At 39.4% G+C, this 19,723-nt stretch overlaps 1 protein-coding gene across 13 annotated transcripts in view; it reads left to right on the plus strand.

Moving 5' to 3' along the window:
* The window catches only part of ZFAND4 (zinc finger AN1-type containing 4), a 67,768-nt gene that overhangs the window by 30,442 nt on the left and 17,603 nt on the right, over positions 1 to 19,723 (plus strand). For 11 of the 13 annotated variants that reach the window (XR_008491896.2, XM_054435258.2, XM_054435257.2 and 8 more), the window contains 2 exons: positions 1,473 to 1,713; positions 12,861 to 13,005. Coding sequence is in view for 12 of the 13 variants with exons in the window: in XM_054435258.2 (XP_054291233.1) it covers positions 1,473 to 1,713; positions 12,861 to 13,005 (386 nt within the window). In the remaining variant the exon portion in view is untranslated. Of the gene's footprint in view, positions 1 to 903; positions 1,044 to 1,472; positions 1,714 to 12,860; positions 13,006 to 19,723 lie in introns of all 13 variants that reach the window. The other 2 variants (XM_054435268.2, XM_054435269.2) reach the window with 2 other exon arrangements.

Raw genomic sequence — 19,723 nt, forward strand, 5'->3', positions numbered from 1 at the left:
TATTGTTTTATAGCTGATAAAATCTGAAAGATTTTTCTGTTATGAGAAGATCTACACATACACCTGCCTGAATAAGGCACCCTGTGCTGGTTTAGGAAAGGCTTTCATGTGCCTGTGGTAATGGCTATAGCAATATCTAAAAAATGGGCATAATTTTTATTTCTTTTTTGTTGTGTTTTGTTGTTTTTTTTTCCCCCGAAAAGTCTGCCCTCTGATCCAAATTTTTATCTCTTGATGTAATATGGAAAGTGGAGCATTAACTTACAAAAGGCAAGAACTTGTTTGAAAAGTGTCTTTTAATATTTATACATTTTGGGCCTGTGAAAGTAAATCAAAACATCCAAATAACTATTTTCATAAAGCAAGCTAAATCATTTTATAAGATTTTTATGTTAGTAATAGTGTTATTGAATTTAGGCTATGGAAACATCTTTGATGTTTTTACCTTACTGCTTTCCAAGTTTAATATTTTCCTATTGCTGCAACTTCTTTTTAAAGGGTTGTAGAGCACCACGATTCTGTTAATAAATAAGTGAAAGTTATGCAGCTTGGGAAATCTTTGCCTCTTTTAGGAGAAAACAGATGTTTCTGCAGTATGATGAGAATGTCTTTGGGAGAGAACTTTTATTTTTTCCTGGAACTGTTGCAGTTTTAGTACATTAAGTGACCCCCCTCACGTTCTAAGTTATTATGTACTTTTAATTACCTAACTTCACGTCAAGGAACAGCTCTAAGAATCAGCCTTTATATAAAACCAGAAATAAAAAGATAGGTCTGCTTACTTCTAATTTCTTAGATTTGTCTCCTAATCGTGTGTTTGTGTGTGTGTGTGTGTACTTTTTTTTATTTGAGGGACTACAGGTGCGCACCACCATGCCCAGCTAATTTTTGTATTTTTTTTAGTAGAGACGGGGTTTCACCATGTTGGCCAGGATGGTCTTGATCTCTTGACCTCATGATCTGCCCGCCTTGGCCTCCCAAAGTGCTGGGATTACAGGCATGAGCCACCGCACCCGGCCGTGTCTATGTACTTTTAATCTAAAGTAAGTGGAATTTATGTTGGTTTTAATTACTGTTGGAACCAATATTTGAAAATATAGGGAGCAGAAAGTATATAGTAAAAAAATTATTGATAGTAATATCATAGAATCAGCAAATATACAGACTCTAGTGACATAGGGAAAAAAATATAGACTATAATGGTATAGAACAAAAAACTCTCATGTTTTGGTTTAGCCCTGTCTTTGAATATAGCAACATAATCATGCATTTTGTTTGTTTGTTTCTTATTAATACAACATAGGGAATGCTATATTAACTGTAGAAAGATCAGAAACTTATTTGAAGAATATCATGTTTATATTATATGCACAGGACTGTTGTTCAAATTCAGTATATTATATCCTGTCACTGTACCAAGATGCATAAAACTTGAACCAAATAGAAGACTTACTTCAATTTTCCATTTGTAGTTCCTACAGAAGATCCACTTAGGAAGATGGCAGAGTACTTGGATTCCAGTCGAGTTGAGGTCTGGGAGAAGACCTCCTGCAACAAACAAGTTACATTTTTGGTATACCGAGAAGGAGATCAATTGAATTTCTTTCCTGCAGTAGATAGGGGAGATGGCACTTTAACACCGTTATCTGACTCTTCAAAGAAAATAGATTTTCATTTGCGTGTCCTACGGAGAAAAGGAGAACATTGTATGAGGTACTCCATAAACTTCTGTTTACCTTGTGTTGTCAAAATAATCTATGTATATTAACAAATGTCATGCATCTCATTCCTACCCCAGCCCCCAATATATAAGTCTGAAATTGTCCTTCATATGATTGATATGATAAAACTGAGGTTTTTTTACGGAGTGGGATGTTTTCATAAAAAGATTTGTTTCTGTTACTCTGTGAAACTCTAAGATGCCTAACAGATTATAGAATCCTGTCATAATAGTGTGTTATTATACAATACCTTAGCATAGTAGAAAGGGTTAAACCTAAAGTTGATACCTTTTTTTCTAAATTTAACTCTGCTGCTTAAAGGCGGATAAATCTCTTTACTTCTCTGGTCCTGTTTTCCTACTCTATAAAAGGGAGATAAATTGTAATATTCTAAAATCAGGAGGAAAAACCCTACAGATATTAGCTAAGCAATAGAAAAATTAGAGAATTGGACAAGGCAACCTCTCAGTTAGTTGCTGTGCATTCTGAGTTACTATGATTTTTTATCTCCTTTCACTTCAAGTTATTAAGCATTCACTCACTGAACTTTTATGGCCATTCATTGAGCAAGGCACTGATGTTGTAAAGATGATTATTCCTACCTTCATGGAGCATGCAGTCTACTATAAAGAGTATCGGTGATATAATGTTGGTGATGTTATAAAAAGATATCAAGATCTCTAGGAGAATAGGTGACAGGGCCTTTATTATGCATGAAAGGCAGAGAGTTAGACACACCCTCTGAGAAGAAGTAACCCTAAAAGGGGAGTGGAGTTTGCCAAGCAGACAAAGCAAGGGAAGGTGTTACACGTCCTGCAAAATAAAAAGGTAGTGGTAAAATCATTTAAAAAAAAAACAGCTTGTAGTTTGGAGAACAGTTTCTGTGGGTCAGGAGTCCAGGCACAGCATCGCTGTGCTCCAAGTCCCACAATCTAGAGTCAAGGTGTCAGCAAGTCTCTTATCAAGGGGCTTGACTGGGGAGGAGAATCTACTTACAAAGTCACTCTTATTGCTGGCATAATTCATTTCCTTTCAGTTATATGATGGAGGGCCCAGTTTTTTTGCTGGCTGTTGACTAGAGGCTGCCCTCAGCTCCATTTTGATGAACCCAAAACCGACTGATTTGGGGCCTAAATTACATCTGCAACGTCCTTTGCCATATTCATTTGGCTAGAAGCAAGACGTCCATCATGCCTACACTCAAGGGTAGGAAACCATATGTGATGTGAACACTAAGGGTCAAGAGTCAGAGAAATTCCCCTAGGATTCTGCCCCCGACAGAGTGTTACATGAAAGAAAGATTAGACTCAATTTTTTGTGGCCTCAGAGAGCAGACTGTGCCACATGGGTGTTACCTGTTGACTTTAACATGTCAGCATCTGGTTAGCACTTCAAACTTGGCATAAACCCTGGGCAAGAAATGGAGGAGGTAGCAGTGAGGGTTACAGCCTTAGGCCATTAATAGAATGTCTTCAAACCAGTTTTGCCATGTGCTGGCTCACTGTTTAGTTTTCTTCTCTAGTATACACTCTTTTGGCTCCCTTTTCCTAAAGGAAACCTAAGCTCCTCAGCTTAGCATATGAGTCCTTTGACAACCTGTCACCATCAGTTTTCCAGGTCTTTTCATTATGCTGTGTTTTTATACATCTTTTCTCCTTTGCTTGAAACGTCATTTTCTCCTCTTACTCCAGCTTCTCCTCAGCCAACTTCTATTTGTGTTTATGACTCAGCCCGAATATCTTCATGGAATTTAATTAGAACTGTCTTATTGTTCATCACAAGATAATTTATTTATTTTTTCTTCCTTTGTATTCATCTACAATAATTGGACAAGGAAAGGGATGGATGAATGAGAAAGAGGAGCAGAAAACGATCTGGTCATACCATGAAAGACATTTATCTTTCCTGTTCTAGAAGAGGCTTTCCTAGTCTACAACAAGGGTAGCAAACTTCTGTAAAGGTGTGCAGATAGTAACTATTTTAGGATTTTTAGGCCAAGAGACAGCATCAGGGATATTAAATAGATACTTATGTAACAAGAGAGAAAACAAATTTCCACAAAACTTTCACTAACAAAGTTCAAAATGTAAGACTAACAATTGGGTACTTTTCTTCTGTTTGTACCACAGAATTCCAGAGAAGAATGGAATTCTTTTTCATGGGAATAATGTTTTACCTAATTGAGGTTGAAAGTTAGTGTTGCCCATCAAATTTGCAAGGTCAATTACAAAAGTTCACTTGTTAGTGCTGATCTGTAATGAGATTTTATGTATTTTATCTTAGAAATTTTTTTTTCACACAGATAGGTACTGTCAGATACTGATATCAGTCCATGAGCACATGCTTTTATTGAACATATTGATCATTTGTAAGGCATTTATAAAATTCTATCAGATCTTCTCTTGCTGTTTGCCCTGGAAGCTCCTCAGTTGCACATTTAAATGAATTTTGAAATAGGACATTTTTTGGAAATTGCACTGAGGTATAAAAACACTGCTAGACCTATAGTTTGAGCTCGGAAATATATCTGCTGCAAATTTCTGTGGGAATAGAGATATCACTTAATTTCAACTTTTGAAAGCATGGGAATGATTGCAGCTTGCTATTACATGCAATTCAAACACTAGTTGTTGTTAACATGACATTATTGCAGTGTATGTTTCACATATAAACATTGTTTTATTTTGTAATTTTAGGTTAAATTCATTACGAGACATTATGAAGTCCATAGTAAAAATTAATTTCCAAAGGCAATTTAAAAATTTAAAAACTGTTTGTAATAGTAGTTAAGGCCAGTTCTTCTCATTCAGAGTTCCTGAGCTAAAAAAAATCATAATAAAACTTTATTACCAGTAAGCCACCAAACTGATGATGGATAAGTCCATGAAACAATTGAAGTTTACCATTAACACTGCTGGTTTAATAACACAGGATAGATTCAGATATTTACCTTGAAATACCTGCTGATGAATAATACAATGAATAACTGTGGACTTTAAAGACCTTACATGTTTAAAGGGCATGGTGGCTCACACCTGTAATCCCAGCACTTTTGGAAGGTGGGCAAATCTCTTTTTTATTTTATTTTTATTTTATTTTATTTTATTTTATTATTATTATACTTTAAGTTTTAGGGTACATGTGCACAATGTGCAGGTTAGTTACATATGTATACATGTGCCATGCTGGTGTGCTGCCCCCATTAACTCGCCATTTAGCATTAGGTATATCTCCTAATGTTATCCCTCCCCCCTCCCCCCACCCCACAACAGTCCCCAGAGTGTGATGTTCCCCTTCCTGTGTCCATGTGTTCTCATTGTTCAATTCCCATCTATGAGTGAGAACATGCGGTGTTTGGTTTTTTGTCCTTGCGATAGTTTACTGAGAATCATGATTTCCAATTTCTTTTCTTTTTTTTTTTTTAATTTATGAAGTATTTATTGATGATTCTTGGGTGTTTCTGGGAGAGGGGGATATGGGAGGGTCATAGGATAATAGTGGAGAGAAGGTCAGGAGATAAACACATGAACAAAGGTCTCTGGTTTTCCTAGGCAGAGGTCCCTGCGGCCTTCTGCAGTGTTTGTGCCCCTGGGTACTTGAGATTAGGGAGTGGTGATGATTCTTAAAGAGCATGCTGCCTTCAAGCATCTGTTTAACAAAGCACATCTTGCACCGCCCTAAATCCATTTAATCCTGAGTTGACACAGCACATGTTTCAGAGAGCACGGGGCTGGGGGAAAGGCCATAGATCGACAGCATCCCAAGGCAGAAGAATTTCTCCTAGTCAGAACAAAACGGATTCTCCTATGCCCACCTCTTTCTACACAGACACAGCAACAATCTGATCTCTCCTAACTTTCCCCACACTTCTCCCCCGTCTTTTCAACAAAACCGCCATCGTCCTCATGGCCCGCTCCCGATGGTCGCTGTCTCTTCGGAGCTGTTGGGTACACCTCCGAGACAGGGCGGCCGGGCAGAGGCGCTCCTCACCTCCCAGACAGGGCGGCCGGGCAGAGGCGCTCCTCACCTCCCAGACGGGGCGGCCGGGCAGAGGCGCTCCTCACTTCCTCCCAGACGGGGTGGCAGCCAGGCAGAGGCGCTCCTCACTTCCCAGAGGGGGCGGCCGGGCAGAGGCGCTCCTCACTTCCCAGAGGGGGCGGCCGGGCAGAGGCGCTCCTCACTTCCCAGACGGGGCGGCCGGGCAGAGACGCTCCTCACTTCCCAGATGGGGCGGCCAGGCAGAGGCGCTCCTCACTTCCCAGACGGGGCAGCCGGGCAGAGACGCTCCTCACTTCCTCCCAGACGGGGTGGCAGCCAGGCAGAGGCGCTCCTCACTTCCCAGACTGGGTGGCCGGGCAGAGACCCTCCTCACCTCCCAGACAGGGTGGCCAGGCAGAGGCGCTCCTCACTTCCCAGACGGGGTGGCGGCTGGGCAGAGGCGCTCCTCACTTCCCAGATGGGGCAGCCGGGCAGAGGCGCTCCTCACTTCCTCCCAGACGGGGTGGCGGCCAGGCAGAGGCACTCCTCACTTCCCAGACGGGGTGGCCGGGCAGAGGCGCTCCTCACTTCCCAGACGGGGCGGCCGGGCAGAGGTGCTCCTCACTTCCTTCCAGACGGGGTGGCGGCCGGGCAGAGGCGCTCCTCACCTCCCAGACGGGGTGGCCGGGCAGAGGCGCTCCTCACTTCCCAGACGGGGTGGCGGCCGGGCAGAGGCGCTCCTCACTTCCCATACGGGGTGGCGGCCGGTCAGAGGCGCTCCTCACTTCCTCCCAGATGGGGTGGTGGCCGGGCAGAGGCGCTCCTCACCTCCCAGACGGGGCAGCCGGGCAGAGGTGCTCCTCATCTCCCAGACGGGGCAGCCGGGCAGAGGTGCTCCTCACTTCCTCCCAGACGGGGTGGCGGCCGGGCAGAGGCACTCCTCACCTCCCAGACGGGGCGGCCGGGCAGAGGCGCTCCTCACTTCCCAGACGTTGGGCGACTGGGCAGAGGCGCTCCTCACTTCCCAGACGGGGCAGCCGGGCAGAGGCACTCCTCACATCCCAGACGATGGGCGGCTGGGCAGAGACGTTCCTCACTTCCTATACGGGATGGCGACCGGGCAGAGGCGCTCCTCACTTCCCAGATGGGGCGGCCGGGCAGAGGGGCTCCTCACATCCCAGACAATGGGCGACCAGGCAGAGATGCTCCTCACTTCCTAGACAGGGTGGCGGCAGGGCAGAGGCTGTAATCTTAGCACTTTAAGAGGCCAAGGCAGGGGGCTGGTAGGTGGAGGTTGTAGGGAGCCGAGATCACGCCACTGCACTCCAGCCTGAGCACCATTGAGCATTGAGTGAGCGAGACTCCGTCTGCAATCCCAGCACCTCGGGATGCCGAGGCAGGCAGATCACTCGAGGCCAGGAGCTGGAGACCAGCCCGGTCAACACGGCGAAACCCCGTCTCCACCAAAAATACAAAAACCATTCAGGCGTGGCGGCGTGTGCCTGCAATCCCAGGCACTTGGCAGGCCGAGGCAGGAGAGTCACAGGAGCCCGAGGCAGGGAGGTTGCAGGGAGCCGAGATCACGGCAGTACAGTCCAGCTTCGGCAAGAGAGGGAGACCGAAAAAAGGAGAGGGAGACCGAAGAGGCAGAGGGGGAGGGGGAGGGGGAGGGGGGAGGGAGAAGCGATGATTTCCAATTTCATCCATGTCCCTACAAAGGACATGAACTCATCATTTTTTATGGCTGCATAGTATTCCATGGTGTATATGTGCCACATTTTCTTAATCCAGTCTATCATTGTTGGACATTTGGGTTGGTTCCAAGTCTTTGCTATGGAAGGTGGGCGAATCTCTTGAGTCCAGGAGTTTGAGACAAGTCCGGGCAACACAGTGAAACTCCATCTGGAAAAAAATTAGCTGGGCCTGGTGGCGCACACCTGTAGTCCCAGCTACTTCGGAGGCTGTAGTGGGAGGATTGCTTGAGCCCAGGAGGTGGAGGTTGCAGTGAGCCGAGATCACACAGCTGCACTCCAGCCTGGGTGACAGAGTGAGACCCCCTCTCAAAAAGACAGGAAAAAAAAAAAAAAAAAAAGACCTTACATGTTCACTAACTCTATAAATTTGTCCAACTAAGTTTTTTTTCTGTTCCACACATCACCCCATCAGTTATAGCAGAGTTCACTTAAAGTTGTACTAAATTAGTATTTAGCAATTTATTTGAAAATATTCTCACCTGTAGTAGCTTCATGCAGACTATTCATAGGGGCCAACTCTTCAGTCACTTCAAACTTGGTATTGACGCCCTCAATAAACAGTAACACAGAGCAATATGGGTAATATATGTCAGCTCATCAAAAAACAAGGTAAATGACTTAGTCATTTACCTTATTTTTTAATCAACTGTTGACATTGTGTCCAATTCTGTCAACTTTTTGAGAAATTGTCTCTGCTGGAAAAGTAATCTTTAAACAAGTTTATTTTCTCAGGACATACTTCCTCAACTGCTGTGATCAATAGTGAATTAATTCACTATTGATAAGTAGCTTTCCTTGCTTGGCTAGCAGATATAAACATTCAGAAACTTCTTTGGTTATAGCTTCATTTTCATTTTTTATTTGTGTAAAGAAATTCTGCTGTGATGAGATATTCTATTGTGAATTTTCTAGTTTTTCTGACAGTTGCTTTCCTGAAAGTTGGGAATATTGTGATGAATGCCTAACCTGGTAATGTCTATTTATGTTGTTTTCCTTTAGCATAGCTACAGTGTCACTGCATTATAAGCATCATGCTTTGCTATCTAATTGCTAACAAATAATCCACTCTACGGTACCTTAAAATGGCAACATTTAAAGTCTACTTTTCTTGTTTGACAAGGTTGGGTATACACTAGTAATAAAAAAAGTCACAGAATAACAATATACATGGCAGTCAAAATACTGTTGAATTTTGACTATGTTACTGTGATTTGTAGTTTCCCATATCACGGTGTAGAGCAATGAGAGAGCCACATTAAGTCTGTCATGGCTACTCAACTCTGCCATTGTAGGCAAAAGCAGCCATTTGTAATACATGATTGGGTGAATGTGGCTGTGTTCCAATAAAACTTTATTTATGGACACAAATTTGAATTTTATTTAATTTTCATTTGTTATGAAATACCGTTATTTTGAGTTTTTTCAACTAATTAAAGTTCATAAACCATTCTTAGCTCATGGGCCACACAGAAATAGAAATAGGTGGTGGGGCAGATTTGACCCATGACCATGGTTTGCTGGGCTCCTGCTCTAAAAAGAAAGAGGGAGAATTGAGTGTTAATTTGTTTCATTCTGATACAAAATGCAGCATCAGTCTTTTTTTAGTCTCAAATCTTCTTAGTGGATCATGCCACCTTACTGGGATTTTTTTTTTTTTTTTTTTTTTTGAGATGGAGTCTTGCTCTGTCACCCAGGCTGGAGTACAGTGGCACGATCTTGGCTCACTGCAACCTCCGCCTCCCAGATTCAAGCGATTCTCTTGCCTCAGCCTCCCAAGTAGCTGGGACCACAGGCACGTGCTACCACGCCTGGCTATGTTTTTTGTATTTTTAGTACAGATGGGGTTTCACCATGTTAGCCAGGATGGTCTCGATCTCCCGTCCTGGTGATCCGCCCACCTCGGCCTCCCAAAGTGCTGGGATTACAGGCGTGAGCCACTGTGCCCGGCCTGGGATTTTTTAAGCAGAAAGATAGATAAGGAGACATTGTAAGACTTAATGGTAAACTGTGAAAGTTAAATGAGGTCTTGGCTTTGCAATGTACAGATTTCATGCTTGAATAATATTACATTTGCCTATCTTGTATCCTTTAATCATATCATTAAATCAAAAGATTTGAGGCCGGGCATGGTGGCTCATGCCTGTAATCCCAGCACTTTGGGAGGCGGAGGCAGGCGGATCACCTGAGGTCAGGAGTTTGAGACCAGTCTGACCAACATGGAGAAACCCCATCTCTACTAAAAATACAAAATTAGCCGGGCGTGGTGGTGCATGCCTGTAATCCCAGCTACTAGGGAGGCTGAGGCAGGAGAATAGCTTGAACCCAAGAGGTGGAGGTTGTGGTGAGCCGAGATTGTGCCATTGCACTCCAGCCTGGGCAACAAGAGTGAAACTCTGTCTCAAAAAAAAAAAAAAAGATTTGGAGAAATTACATATAGCACTAAAAAAAATTTAGAAATTTAAGGAAATGTTGTATTTAATTTAAGTATATTTAAATATAAAGAAAGTCATTAAGTCATTTCGGATTAAATTTATGAATTACTATGTTAACCTAGTTACATTTTTTCATCTGAAAAAAATCTCTGATTGGATTCTAACTCATCTCATGAATCTATACGTCATGAGAGAAAACACAATAATGTGGTTCTTTGAAAAAAAAGGTGAATTTAAAAGTGTTTTTATACTCTAAAATTAGAGTCCAGTGATTTATCATGATTGTTCTTTTTTTTTTTTTTTGAGATGGAGTCTCACTCTGTCACCCAGGCTGGAGTGCATTGGCGCGATCTCGGCTCACTGCAAGCTCTGCCTCCCGGGTTCATGCCATTCTCCTGCCTCAGTCTCCTGAGTAGCTGGGACTACAGGCACCTGCCACAACGCCCGGTGAATTTTTTGTATTTTTAGTAGAGACCGGGTTTCACCGTGTTAGCCAGGATGGTCTCGATCTCCTGACCTCGTGATCCACCCGCCTCGGCCTCCCAAAGTGCTGGGATTACAGGCGTGAGCCATCACGCCCAGCTGATTGTTCTTTTATATATGTATATAATACATATTATATATATAAAAGATATATATGTGTGTATGTATGTGTGCGTATATATGTATATATTCCATGAGAGAATAGGTCTTTTCATGACAGTGATGTTGAATCAGAAACTTCTTTCAGTATTCAGTAAAGATACTTAAAATGCCACAGGGTAACTCAGAAGTATTTAAGGTTAAAATATTGCAAGGTAACTGAGAATAGTGTATATTTGAGTTATTCTTTCTAACTCCACAGGGTGACATGACGAAAATCTTCATACACCCTTCTTCAGGTATTGTATAGTTGGCCTTGAGACAAAAGCCTTCACACAGTAGAAGTTATGGCACTCATTTGGGTGCACAAGCATGATGCAGTAAGTCCTGTCATTTGGTGCCTGGGGAAGCAATGAGTAGTAGTAGGAAGAATCAGCTTAGGAACCAGACACATGGGGGATTTGAATCTTAGGTCTGCTGTCTATAGCTTTCTGATCTTGAGCCAAATCACTTAACCTCTCTCACCTGGAGTTTCTTTATTAATAAAATCAGCTATAATATCTACCTTATGTAGTTTTGTGAGAATTAGGAATAATGTGTGGGAAGTGCCTGGCAGAGCAGGCATTCAGTAAATGGCAGGCAATGTTATTACTTCAGTGTTGTACTTGTGTCAGTTATCATACTGTGGTAGCCATGCTGTAGTAGGTAACTGTGGCTGTCACAAGTCAAGCATCACAGACTGAATTGGTTGTGGAGACCAGTCCTACATTCTTCCTTCAGATGCTACCCATGTGTGTAGTACGTGTAATTAACCCACAGTTTCAGAACATTTCATGTTGCACCATATAAAATTTAGGAATGGGGCTGTCTGCTCTCTTTTTTGCCCTTGTCTGACAATAATATGTGCTTCAGAAACATTAAGGAATATACCCCATTAAGGCTATCCTAAATTGTTTCCATTTCTTACAACCATATAAAACGGGAAATTTTCCTCATACTTCCATAGTGTAGATAACCTAGTTTTCCTATAAGTAAATCTGCATAGAAACTAATATGTATTCTTATTTTGCTTTATTTAAAGTTTTAATCGTTTTCCAAATGTGCCGAGCTTGTGTTTTATCAAATCCTTGCCATTCTAATTTTCCCATTATAGAAAAAATAAATTAAATTTCAAAATCTTTGTGTTCAGTTCATCAAACATTTATTGGCTATGTGCCAAGCACTGTGCCCGGTGCAGACTCAGAAGATAAAGTCTAATATCTGCTTTCAACTTGCTTACATGTGGGGGAATAAGGGGCAAAACAAACATGTAAGTATAAATATGAGGGTCGTGTGATACATCATTATATTATGCAATCAAAGAGGAAGGCCTGCAAATATTAATTACATTGAAATATGAATAACGTCACTGTGGTTGATCAGTAATTGAAATGTTTAACCTGTTTAATAGCTTGTATCATGACTTGACTGGATGTGTTTTTTCTTGTTAAAATCTATGCTATTCTAGGTTTTTACATTTTCAAACACACTTAGAAAAATTTGAAGTTATCTCTACTTAAAAAAATTTATTGGCTGGGCGCGGTGGCTCACACCTATAATCCCAGCACTTTGGGAGGCCGAGGTAGGCGGATCACGAGGTCAGGAGATTGAGACCGTCCTGGCTAACACGTGAAACCTCGTCTCTACTAAAAATACAAAAAATTATCTGGGCGTGGTGGCACACACCTGTAGTCCCAGCTACTCGGGAGGCTGAGGCAGGAGAATTGCTTGAACCCGGGAGGCAGAGGTTGCAGTGAGCCGAGATTGTGCCATTGCACTCTAGCCTGGGGACAGAGTGAGACTGTCTCAAGAAAAAAAAAATGTTTTTTGCTCTTTAAGAATAGAAAATGTTCTGATGACACCTGTGTATGAATTCTTTTTTTTTTTTTTTTTTAGTGAGAATCCCCTCAGGATGACTAAAAATCTGTACTTCTCTCCCGTGCCAAATTTTAAAAAATTCTGATTCATGGAAATCTCATCAGCCTGTTGTCTGGGTTGCACAATTATTAGCCTTGGCTGATAAAATGAAATCAGACATTCTCATGGAAATGGATTTTGCCTCTTTGGAAATGATATGGCAGGTGTCAAAACGTCTTCATTTATGATATACTGAATTCAGAGAAGCTCAGCTATACTAGATTTTCAGTAATCCTAGATCATAATATTTATTCCCATTTCATTTTTTCTTTTAAGAAGTACATTCTTTGAAATATATTTTCGTGACATTGACATTGACAAAATGGATGTAGTGTTTTATCATTAGTAACTTCTATAGATTGCTGTTTCATATAGAGCATTTTTAGTCACCGAGCAGGTATCAGAAAAATTTCAAGTAGTTATTGTTTTCTTTGCAGTGGTGGTTCTATGTATAATTCGGATACAGATGAGGATGAAGAAACTGAGCCTTCTTCTGGGCAACAGATAATTGAAAATTCAATAACTATGAATAAGATGAAGCTGCTGAAGGCTAAGATGAAGAACATGAATCTCAGCAAAAAGGTGAAGCTGTTGGCATTTGACCAGGCTTATCTCTAGCTTACCCCTGCAGAACACTCAGCAATGAGGTCTGTTGGTCATTGTGAAAAAATTATAAAGTATTATTCAGTTCAGGTTTCTGGCCTCAGTTATTTATTAAACTTCTAAAAGGGATAAATTGGATTTTTTAGATTAGAAGCACACCTGAAGGGATTATACTGCACTTAACATAATTCATCATTTTAAAGATCATTCTGGTTCTAAGAAGGATAAAAAAAGAGAGCTTAATCTGGCAATAATTACTTTTAAAAATATGTTAATATTTATTTATTATGGATAAAGATATCTACTATTTAGTAGATAGTGTCAGTTTTTTCCAGAGTGATTGAACCAATTTACATTCTTTACAATAGTGAATGAGAGTTGCCATTTTCCCATATTCTTACCAGTATTTGGCATGGTCCTTTGTAATTTTTGTAATTCTACTTTGTTTGTAGTGGCATCACATTGTGGTTTTAATTGCATTTCTCTGATGAGACCTGGAAGGTTGAGCACCTTTCATATGTTTATTGGGCATTTGGATACCCTTGTTAATAAAACACCTATATTTTTCCCTTTTTCTATTGGATTGTATGTTTTTTGTTACAGATTTTTTTGGAGTTTTATATATATTCTAGATAAAAGTCCTTTGTTTCATATTACCACTTTATTGCTTTCTTTTTTACTCTATTAATGGCTCCCTTCCTTTTCATATATAATAAAATTCAAAAATCTTTAATATACTACTTGATGAATTTTTACATTTATATACACTCATGTAGACACAACCCAAATTGAAATAGTACCTTTCACTCCAGAATGTTACCTCATAATATTTCCCAGTTAATACCTACCTTTTCCTACTCTCAGAAATAACTACTGTTCTTACATCTATTACCATAAATACGTTTTTCCTATTCCTGAAATTTATATGAATGGAATCATAGAGAATGTGGTGTGGTTTCTTTTGTTAAAAATATTTGTTTGGTTTATCCATGTGGTTGTATGTATCAGTTAATTCTTTTTTATTGTTGTGTACTATTGTACTATGTGATTGATTTACCTCAATTTGCTTCTTTCTTTTCCTTTTGATGGACATTTGAGTTGTCTCTAGCTTTTGGCTTTTATCAATAAACTTCCTTTGAATATTCTCATACATTCTTTGGTGGACATAGCACTTGTTTCTTTGGAGCATATACCTAGCAATGGACTTTCGGAGTCAGAGGGAAGATACATGTTTAGTATTATGCCAAACAATTTTGCCAAGCATTTTTTTTGTTATTTTGTTATTTATTTATTTTTTTTTTGGGACAGAGTCTCTCTCTGTCGCCCAGGTGCTATCTTGGCTCACTGCAAGCTCTACCTCCCGGGTTCACGCCATTGTCCTGCCTCAGCCTCCTGAGTAGCTGAGACCACAGGCGCCTGCCACCACGCCCGGCTAATTTTTTTTTTTTTATTTATTTTTAGTAGAGATGGGGTTTCACCGTATTAGCCAGGTTGGTCTCCATCTCCTGACCTCGTGATCCAACTGCCTCGACCTCCCAAAGTTCTGGGATTACAGATGTGAGCCACCGAGCCCAGCCAATTTTGCCAAGCATTTGCACCAATTTACACTCTTCCCAGCAACGTGAGAGTTCTAGTTTATGCCTCATTCTTGCTAACACTTGATATTGTCAGTCCTTTTAATTTTAACCATCCTGGTGACCGTGTAAATGGTTTTCTTTTATATTTCTCTAATGAGGAATAATACTGACTTTTCATATGATTATTGACCATTAAGATACATTTTTTATGTGAAGTGCCTGTTCAAGTCTTTTGCTTATTTTTAAATTGAGTTCTCTGCCTTTTGCTTACTGATTTCTAGGCATCTTTATATACTATGGATACAAGTCCTTTGTCAGATATATGGGTTGCAGATATTTCTAACACTCTATGGTGGCTTGTTCTTTTACTTTCTTATTCTTTGGGTGAATGTTTTTAATTGTATTCTAATTTATCAGCTTTGCTTTTTTTTTCTTTTTTTTGAGACAGAGTCTCACCCTGTTGCCCAGGCTAGAGTGCAGTGGTATGATCTCTGTTCACTGCAACCTCCACCTCCTGGGTTCAAGTGATTCTCCTGCCCCAGCCTCCCAAATAGCTGGGATTACAGGTGTGCATCTCCACACCCAACTAATTTTTGTATTTTTAGTAGAGACGGGGTTTCACCTTGTTGGTCAGGCTGGTCTTGAACTTCTGACCTTGTGATCCGCCCGCCTCGGCCTCCCAAAGTGCTGGGATTACAGGCATGAGTCACTGCGCCCAGCTTGCTTTTATGATTATCATTTTTGATAACCTTTTGATGAAATATTTTCCTACCACAGGTCTTAAAGCTTTATGATTGTTTTTCTCTCACTTAGGTTTAGTCCAGCTGAAAATTTTTTTTTTTTTTGAGACGGAGTCTTGCTGTATCTCCAGGGTGGACTGCAGTGGCACAATATTGGCCCACTGCAACCTCCACCTCCTTGGTTCAAGTGATTCTCCTGCCTCAGCCTCCTGAGTAGCTGGGACTACAGGCATGTGCCACCATGCCCGGCTAATTTTTGTGTTTTTAGTAGAGATGGGGTTTTGCCATGTTGGCCAGGCTGGTCTCAAACTCCTGACCTCAGGTAGTCCTCCCACCTTGGCCTCCCAAAGTGTTGGGATTACAGGAGCGAGCCACCGCACCCAGCTGAAATTTTTTTGATATAACGTAAAGTGGGGTAAAGATCTTTTTTTTTTTTTTTTTTTCTGATGGGGAACAATTGACCTAGCTCTATTAAGAAAAAAAATCCTTTCTTCACAGTCCTAAATGTTTATGCATCTAATAATAGAACTTCAAAATACATGAAGCAAAAACTACAAAGAAATAAACAAATACTTTTGTTAAAAGATTTCTACATCCCACTCTCAAAAATCAATGGAACAGATAGAAAATCAGTGAAGGATTTAGGAGACTTGAACAACACTAATCAACCTACTTGACCCAACTGACATTTACAGTATGCTCTACCCAAAACAGCAGAGTACACATTTCTTTTTAAGTGCATGTAGAACATTTACCAGGGTAAACCATATTGTGTGCCATAAAACAGGTTCAATTTTCTTTTTTTTTTTTTGAGACAGAATCTTGCTGTGTCCCTCAGACTGAAGTTCAGTGGCACAATCTCGGCTCACTACAATCTCTACCTCCAAGGTTCTAGCGATTGTCTTACCTCAGCCTCCTGAACAGCTGGGACGACAGGCTCATGCCACCATGCCTGGCTAATTTTTTGTATTTTTAGTAGAGACGGGGTTTCACCATGTTGGTCAGGTTGGTCTTGAACTCCTGACCTCAAGCAATCCGCCCGTCTTGGCCTCCCAAAGTGCTGGGATTACAGGTATGAGTCACTGCGCCTGGACCAGTTTCAAATAAATTATAAAAGATTCCAAATAATACAAAAATGCTCTCTGATTACAATGGAATAAAATTAGAAATTAATAATAGATATGTGGAAAACCTTCTGATATTTGAAAATAACACACTTCTAAGTAACTAATAGTCAAGAAGTCCAAAGAGAAATAAGTATTTTTTCACTGAATAAAAATATTCTGATATTGTGATGAATTGATTTTTTAAAAATATGAAATAGTATTGCATTGTTAGAATGAACGATTCTTGGTTGTGATGTATTTTCCTTTTCATTTCTTTAAATTTAAATTATTAATATTTTCTTTAGGATTTTTGCATTATGATTTCATTCATGAGAGAAATTTTGATCTATATTTTTCTTTTCCAATATACAGTAAGGTTGAAAGAATTTTACCATGAACACTTATTTATCTAATATCTAGATTCTACCATTAAAATTTTTTTAATTTTATTTTTGTGGTAAAATACATATGACATAAAATTATCTTAACCATCTTAACTGTACAAACAGTTCAGTAATATTAAGTGTATAACACATTGTTGTGCAACCAATCTCCAGAAGTTTTTTATCTTGTAAAATTGTCATAACGTGTCAGAATTTCCTTCCTTTTTAAGGCTGGATAATATTTCATTGTATGGCTATATACCACACTTTTTTAATCCATTCATTCCTCAGTGTACACTTGGATTGCCCCCATCTTTTGGCTATTGTGAATAATGGTGCTATGAACATAAGTATACAAATATGTCTTTGAGACCCTACTTTCAATGTTTTCTTTTAGTAGTTTCATAGTTTCAGATCTTAGAGTTAAGTCTTTAGTTCATTTAGATTTGATTTTTGTATATGGTAAAAGATAAGGGGTCTAATTTCATTCTTCTGCATGTGGATCCAGTTTTTCCAACATTATTTATTGAAGAGACTATCCTTTCCCCAGTGTATGTTCTTGGCACCTTTATCAAAAATAAGTTCACTGTGGGTATGTGGACTTGTTTCTGGGTTCTCTATTCTGTTCCATTGGTTGTGCATCTGTGTTCATGTCAGTACTGTGCTGTTTTGGTTACTGTAGCTTTGTAGTATAATTTAAAGTCAGATAATTGTGATTCCTCCAGTTTTGTTTTTTTTTTTTGCTTAGATGGCTTTGACTATTCTGTGTCTTTTGTGGTTCCATGTACGTTTTAGGATTATTTTTTCTGTTTCTGTGAAAAATGTCATTGGTATTTTGATAGAGATTATGTTGAATTTGTAGATTGCTTTGGGCGGTATGGACATTTTAATAATATTAATTCTTCCAACTTATGAACATGGAATATTTTTTCATTTTTTTGTGTTGTCCAATGTTTTATAGCTTTCATTATAGAGATCTTTCACTTCTTTAGATAAGTTTATTCCTAGGTATTTTATTTTACTTTATTTGTAGTTATTGTAAATGAGATTACTTTCTTGATTTTTTTAGATTATTCACTGTTGGTATATAGAAATGCTACTGGGTTTTGTATGTTGATTTTGTATCCTGCAACTTTACTGAATGTGTTTATCAGTTCTAATCGTTTTTTGGTGGAGTCTTTCAGTTTTTCCAAATACAAGATCATATTATCTGCAATCAAGGATAATTTGACTTCCTTCTTTCAAATTTGTATGCCCTTTATTTCTTTCTCTTGTCTGATTTCTCCAGCTAGGACTTCTAGTACTAGTACTTCTTTTCATTTAGGGTTCCTGATGATAAATTCTTTCAGCATTTGTCTGAAAACTTATTTTACCTTGTTAATTTTGAGAAATGTTTAATTCTTTTTTTTTTTTTTTTTTTTTTTGAGATGGAGTCTCGCTGTTGCCCAGGCTGGAGTGCAGTGGTGTGGTCTCGGCTCACTGCAGCCTCCCAACCTCCACCTCCAGGGTTCAAGCGATTCTCCGTCAGCTTCCCGAGTAGCAATAGCTGGGACTACAGGCGTGCGCCACCATGCCCAACTAATTTTTGTATTTTTAATAGAGATGGGGTTTCACCGTGTTGGCCAGAATGGTCTTGATCTCTTGACCCCGTGAGCTGCCTGCCTCGGCCTCCCAAAGTGCTGGGATTACAGGCATGAGCCACCGCGCCCGGCTGAGAAATGTTTAATTATTTAGAAATGTTATAAGACTAGATTCATCAATTAATATTTTCCCACATTTGCTTTCTGTTTGGATTTTTTTTTAGCTGATCTATTTGCGAGTTAGATATCATGACACTTCCCCTAAATACTTTATTTATCATGTATCTCCTAAGAATAAGGGCCACCTTTTACATGATTATGATACAGTTACCATACTCATTTATGATTGATACACATTGTATCATCTATATTCATATTTCCCAGGTCTTAATAATGTGCTTAATAGCATTTTATATTGTTTTTGATCTGGGATCCAATCAAGAATGATGCATTGCATTTTGTTGTAATGTTTTCATAGTCTCCTTTTAGTAAAATATTCTTCAATTTGGAGATTTGGCTGTTGCATTATGATTAGATGGAAGTTGAACATTTTTGGTAGGAATACTATACAGATGATTTATTCTTCTCAGTGCAACACATCAGAAGGCACATAATGTTAATTTGTAGTAGTTTCTATTTCGTTTTTTTTTTTTAAAGAAAATTTGCAATTTTAGTTGGTATTTCCTCATTAGTCCAAGAGTATTTTAATATATTTTGAAAATGTTCTGGTGGTAGAGGCTTTTTGGGTTTTCTTTTTCTTTTCTTTTTTTTTAGAGGTGGGAGTCTCACTATGTTACTGAACTCCTGGGACCAAGGGATCTTCTCATTTCAGCCTCCCACGTAGCTGGGACTATGTGTGCAGCACCATGCCGGGCTTGATTTTTCATTGTTTTTAATTTCTAGTTTTATTGCATGGAACTCAGAGAATGTTGTTTGTATTTCTACTTTATAGTATTTTATTCTTTAGGATCTAATAGCACTTTTCATGAATATATACCTCAGAAGACAGTTTATTCTCTATCAAAAAGGTAAAAGTTTGCTAGATATTTATAAGATAGACCTTATTAAAGTTTTTTTTTTTTTTTGTCAACTTGATCTGTCTTAGAATGAGAACAGTAATAGATGAAGGTCTATTATTCGTAGCTTTCTGTGTATTTCTCTTTTCATTTCCCATACTTTTTGCTGTAAGAAAGTGGTAGTTGTGTCATTTGGTACATAAATATTAATAACTTATATTTTCACTGTGTTGCTAGTTACAAAAGTGGTGAAATGTTTCATCTCTATCGCATTCACTGACTTTCCCCTTGAATT

The sequence above is a fragment of the Pongo pygmaeus genome, chromosome 8, assembly GCF_028885625.2.
Source record: "Pongo pygmaeus isolate AG05252 chromosome 8, NHGRI_mPonPyg2-v2.0_pri, whole genome shotgun sequence".
In the NCBI taxonomy this organism is placed as follows: domain Eukaryota; kingdom Metazoa; phylum Chordata; class Mammalia; order Primates; family Hominidae; genus Pongo; species Pongo pygmaeus.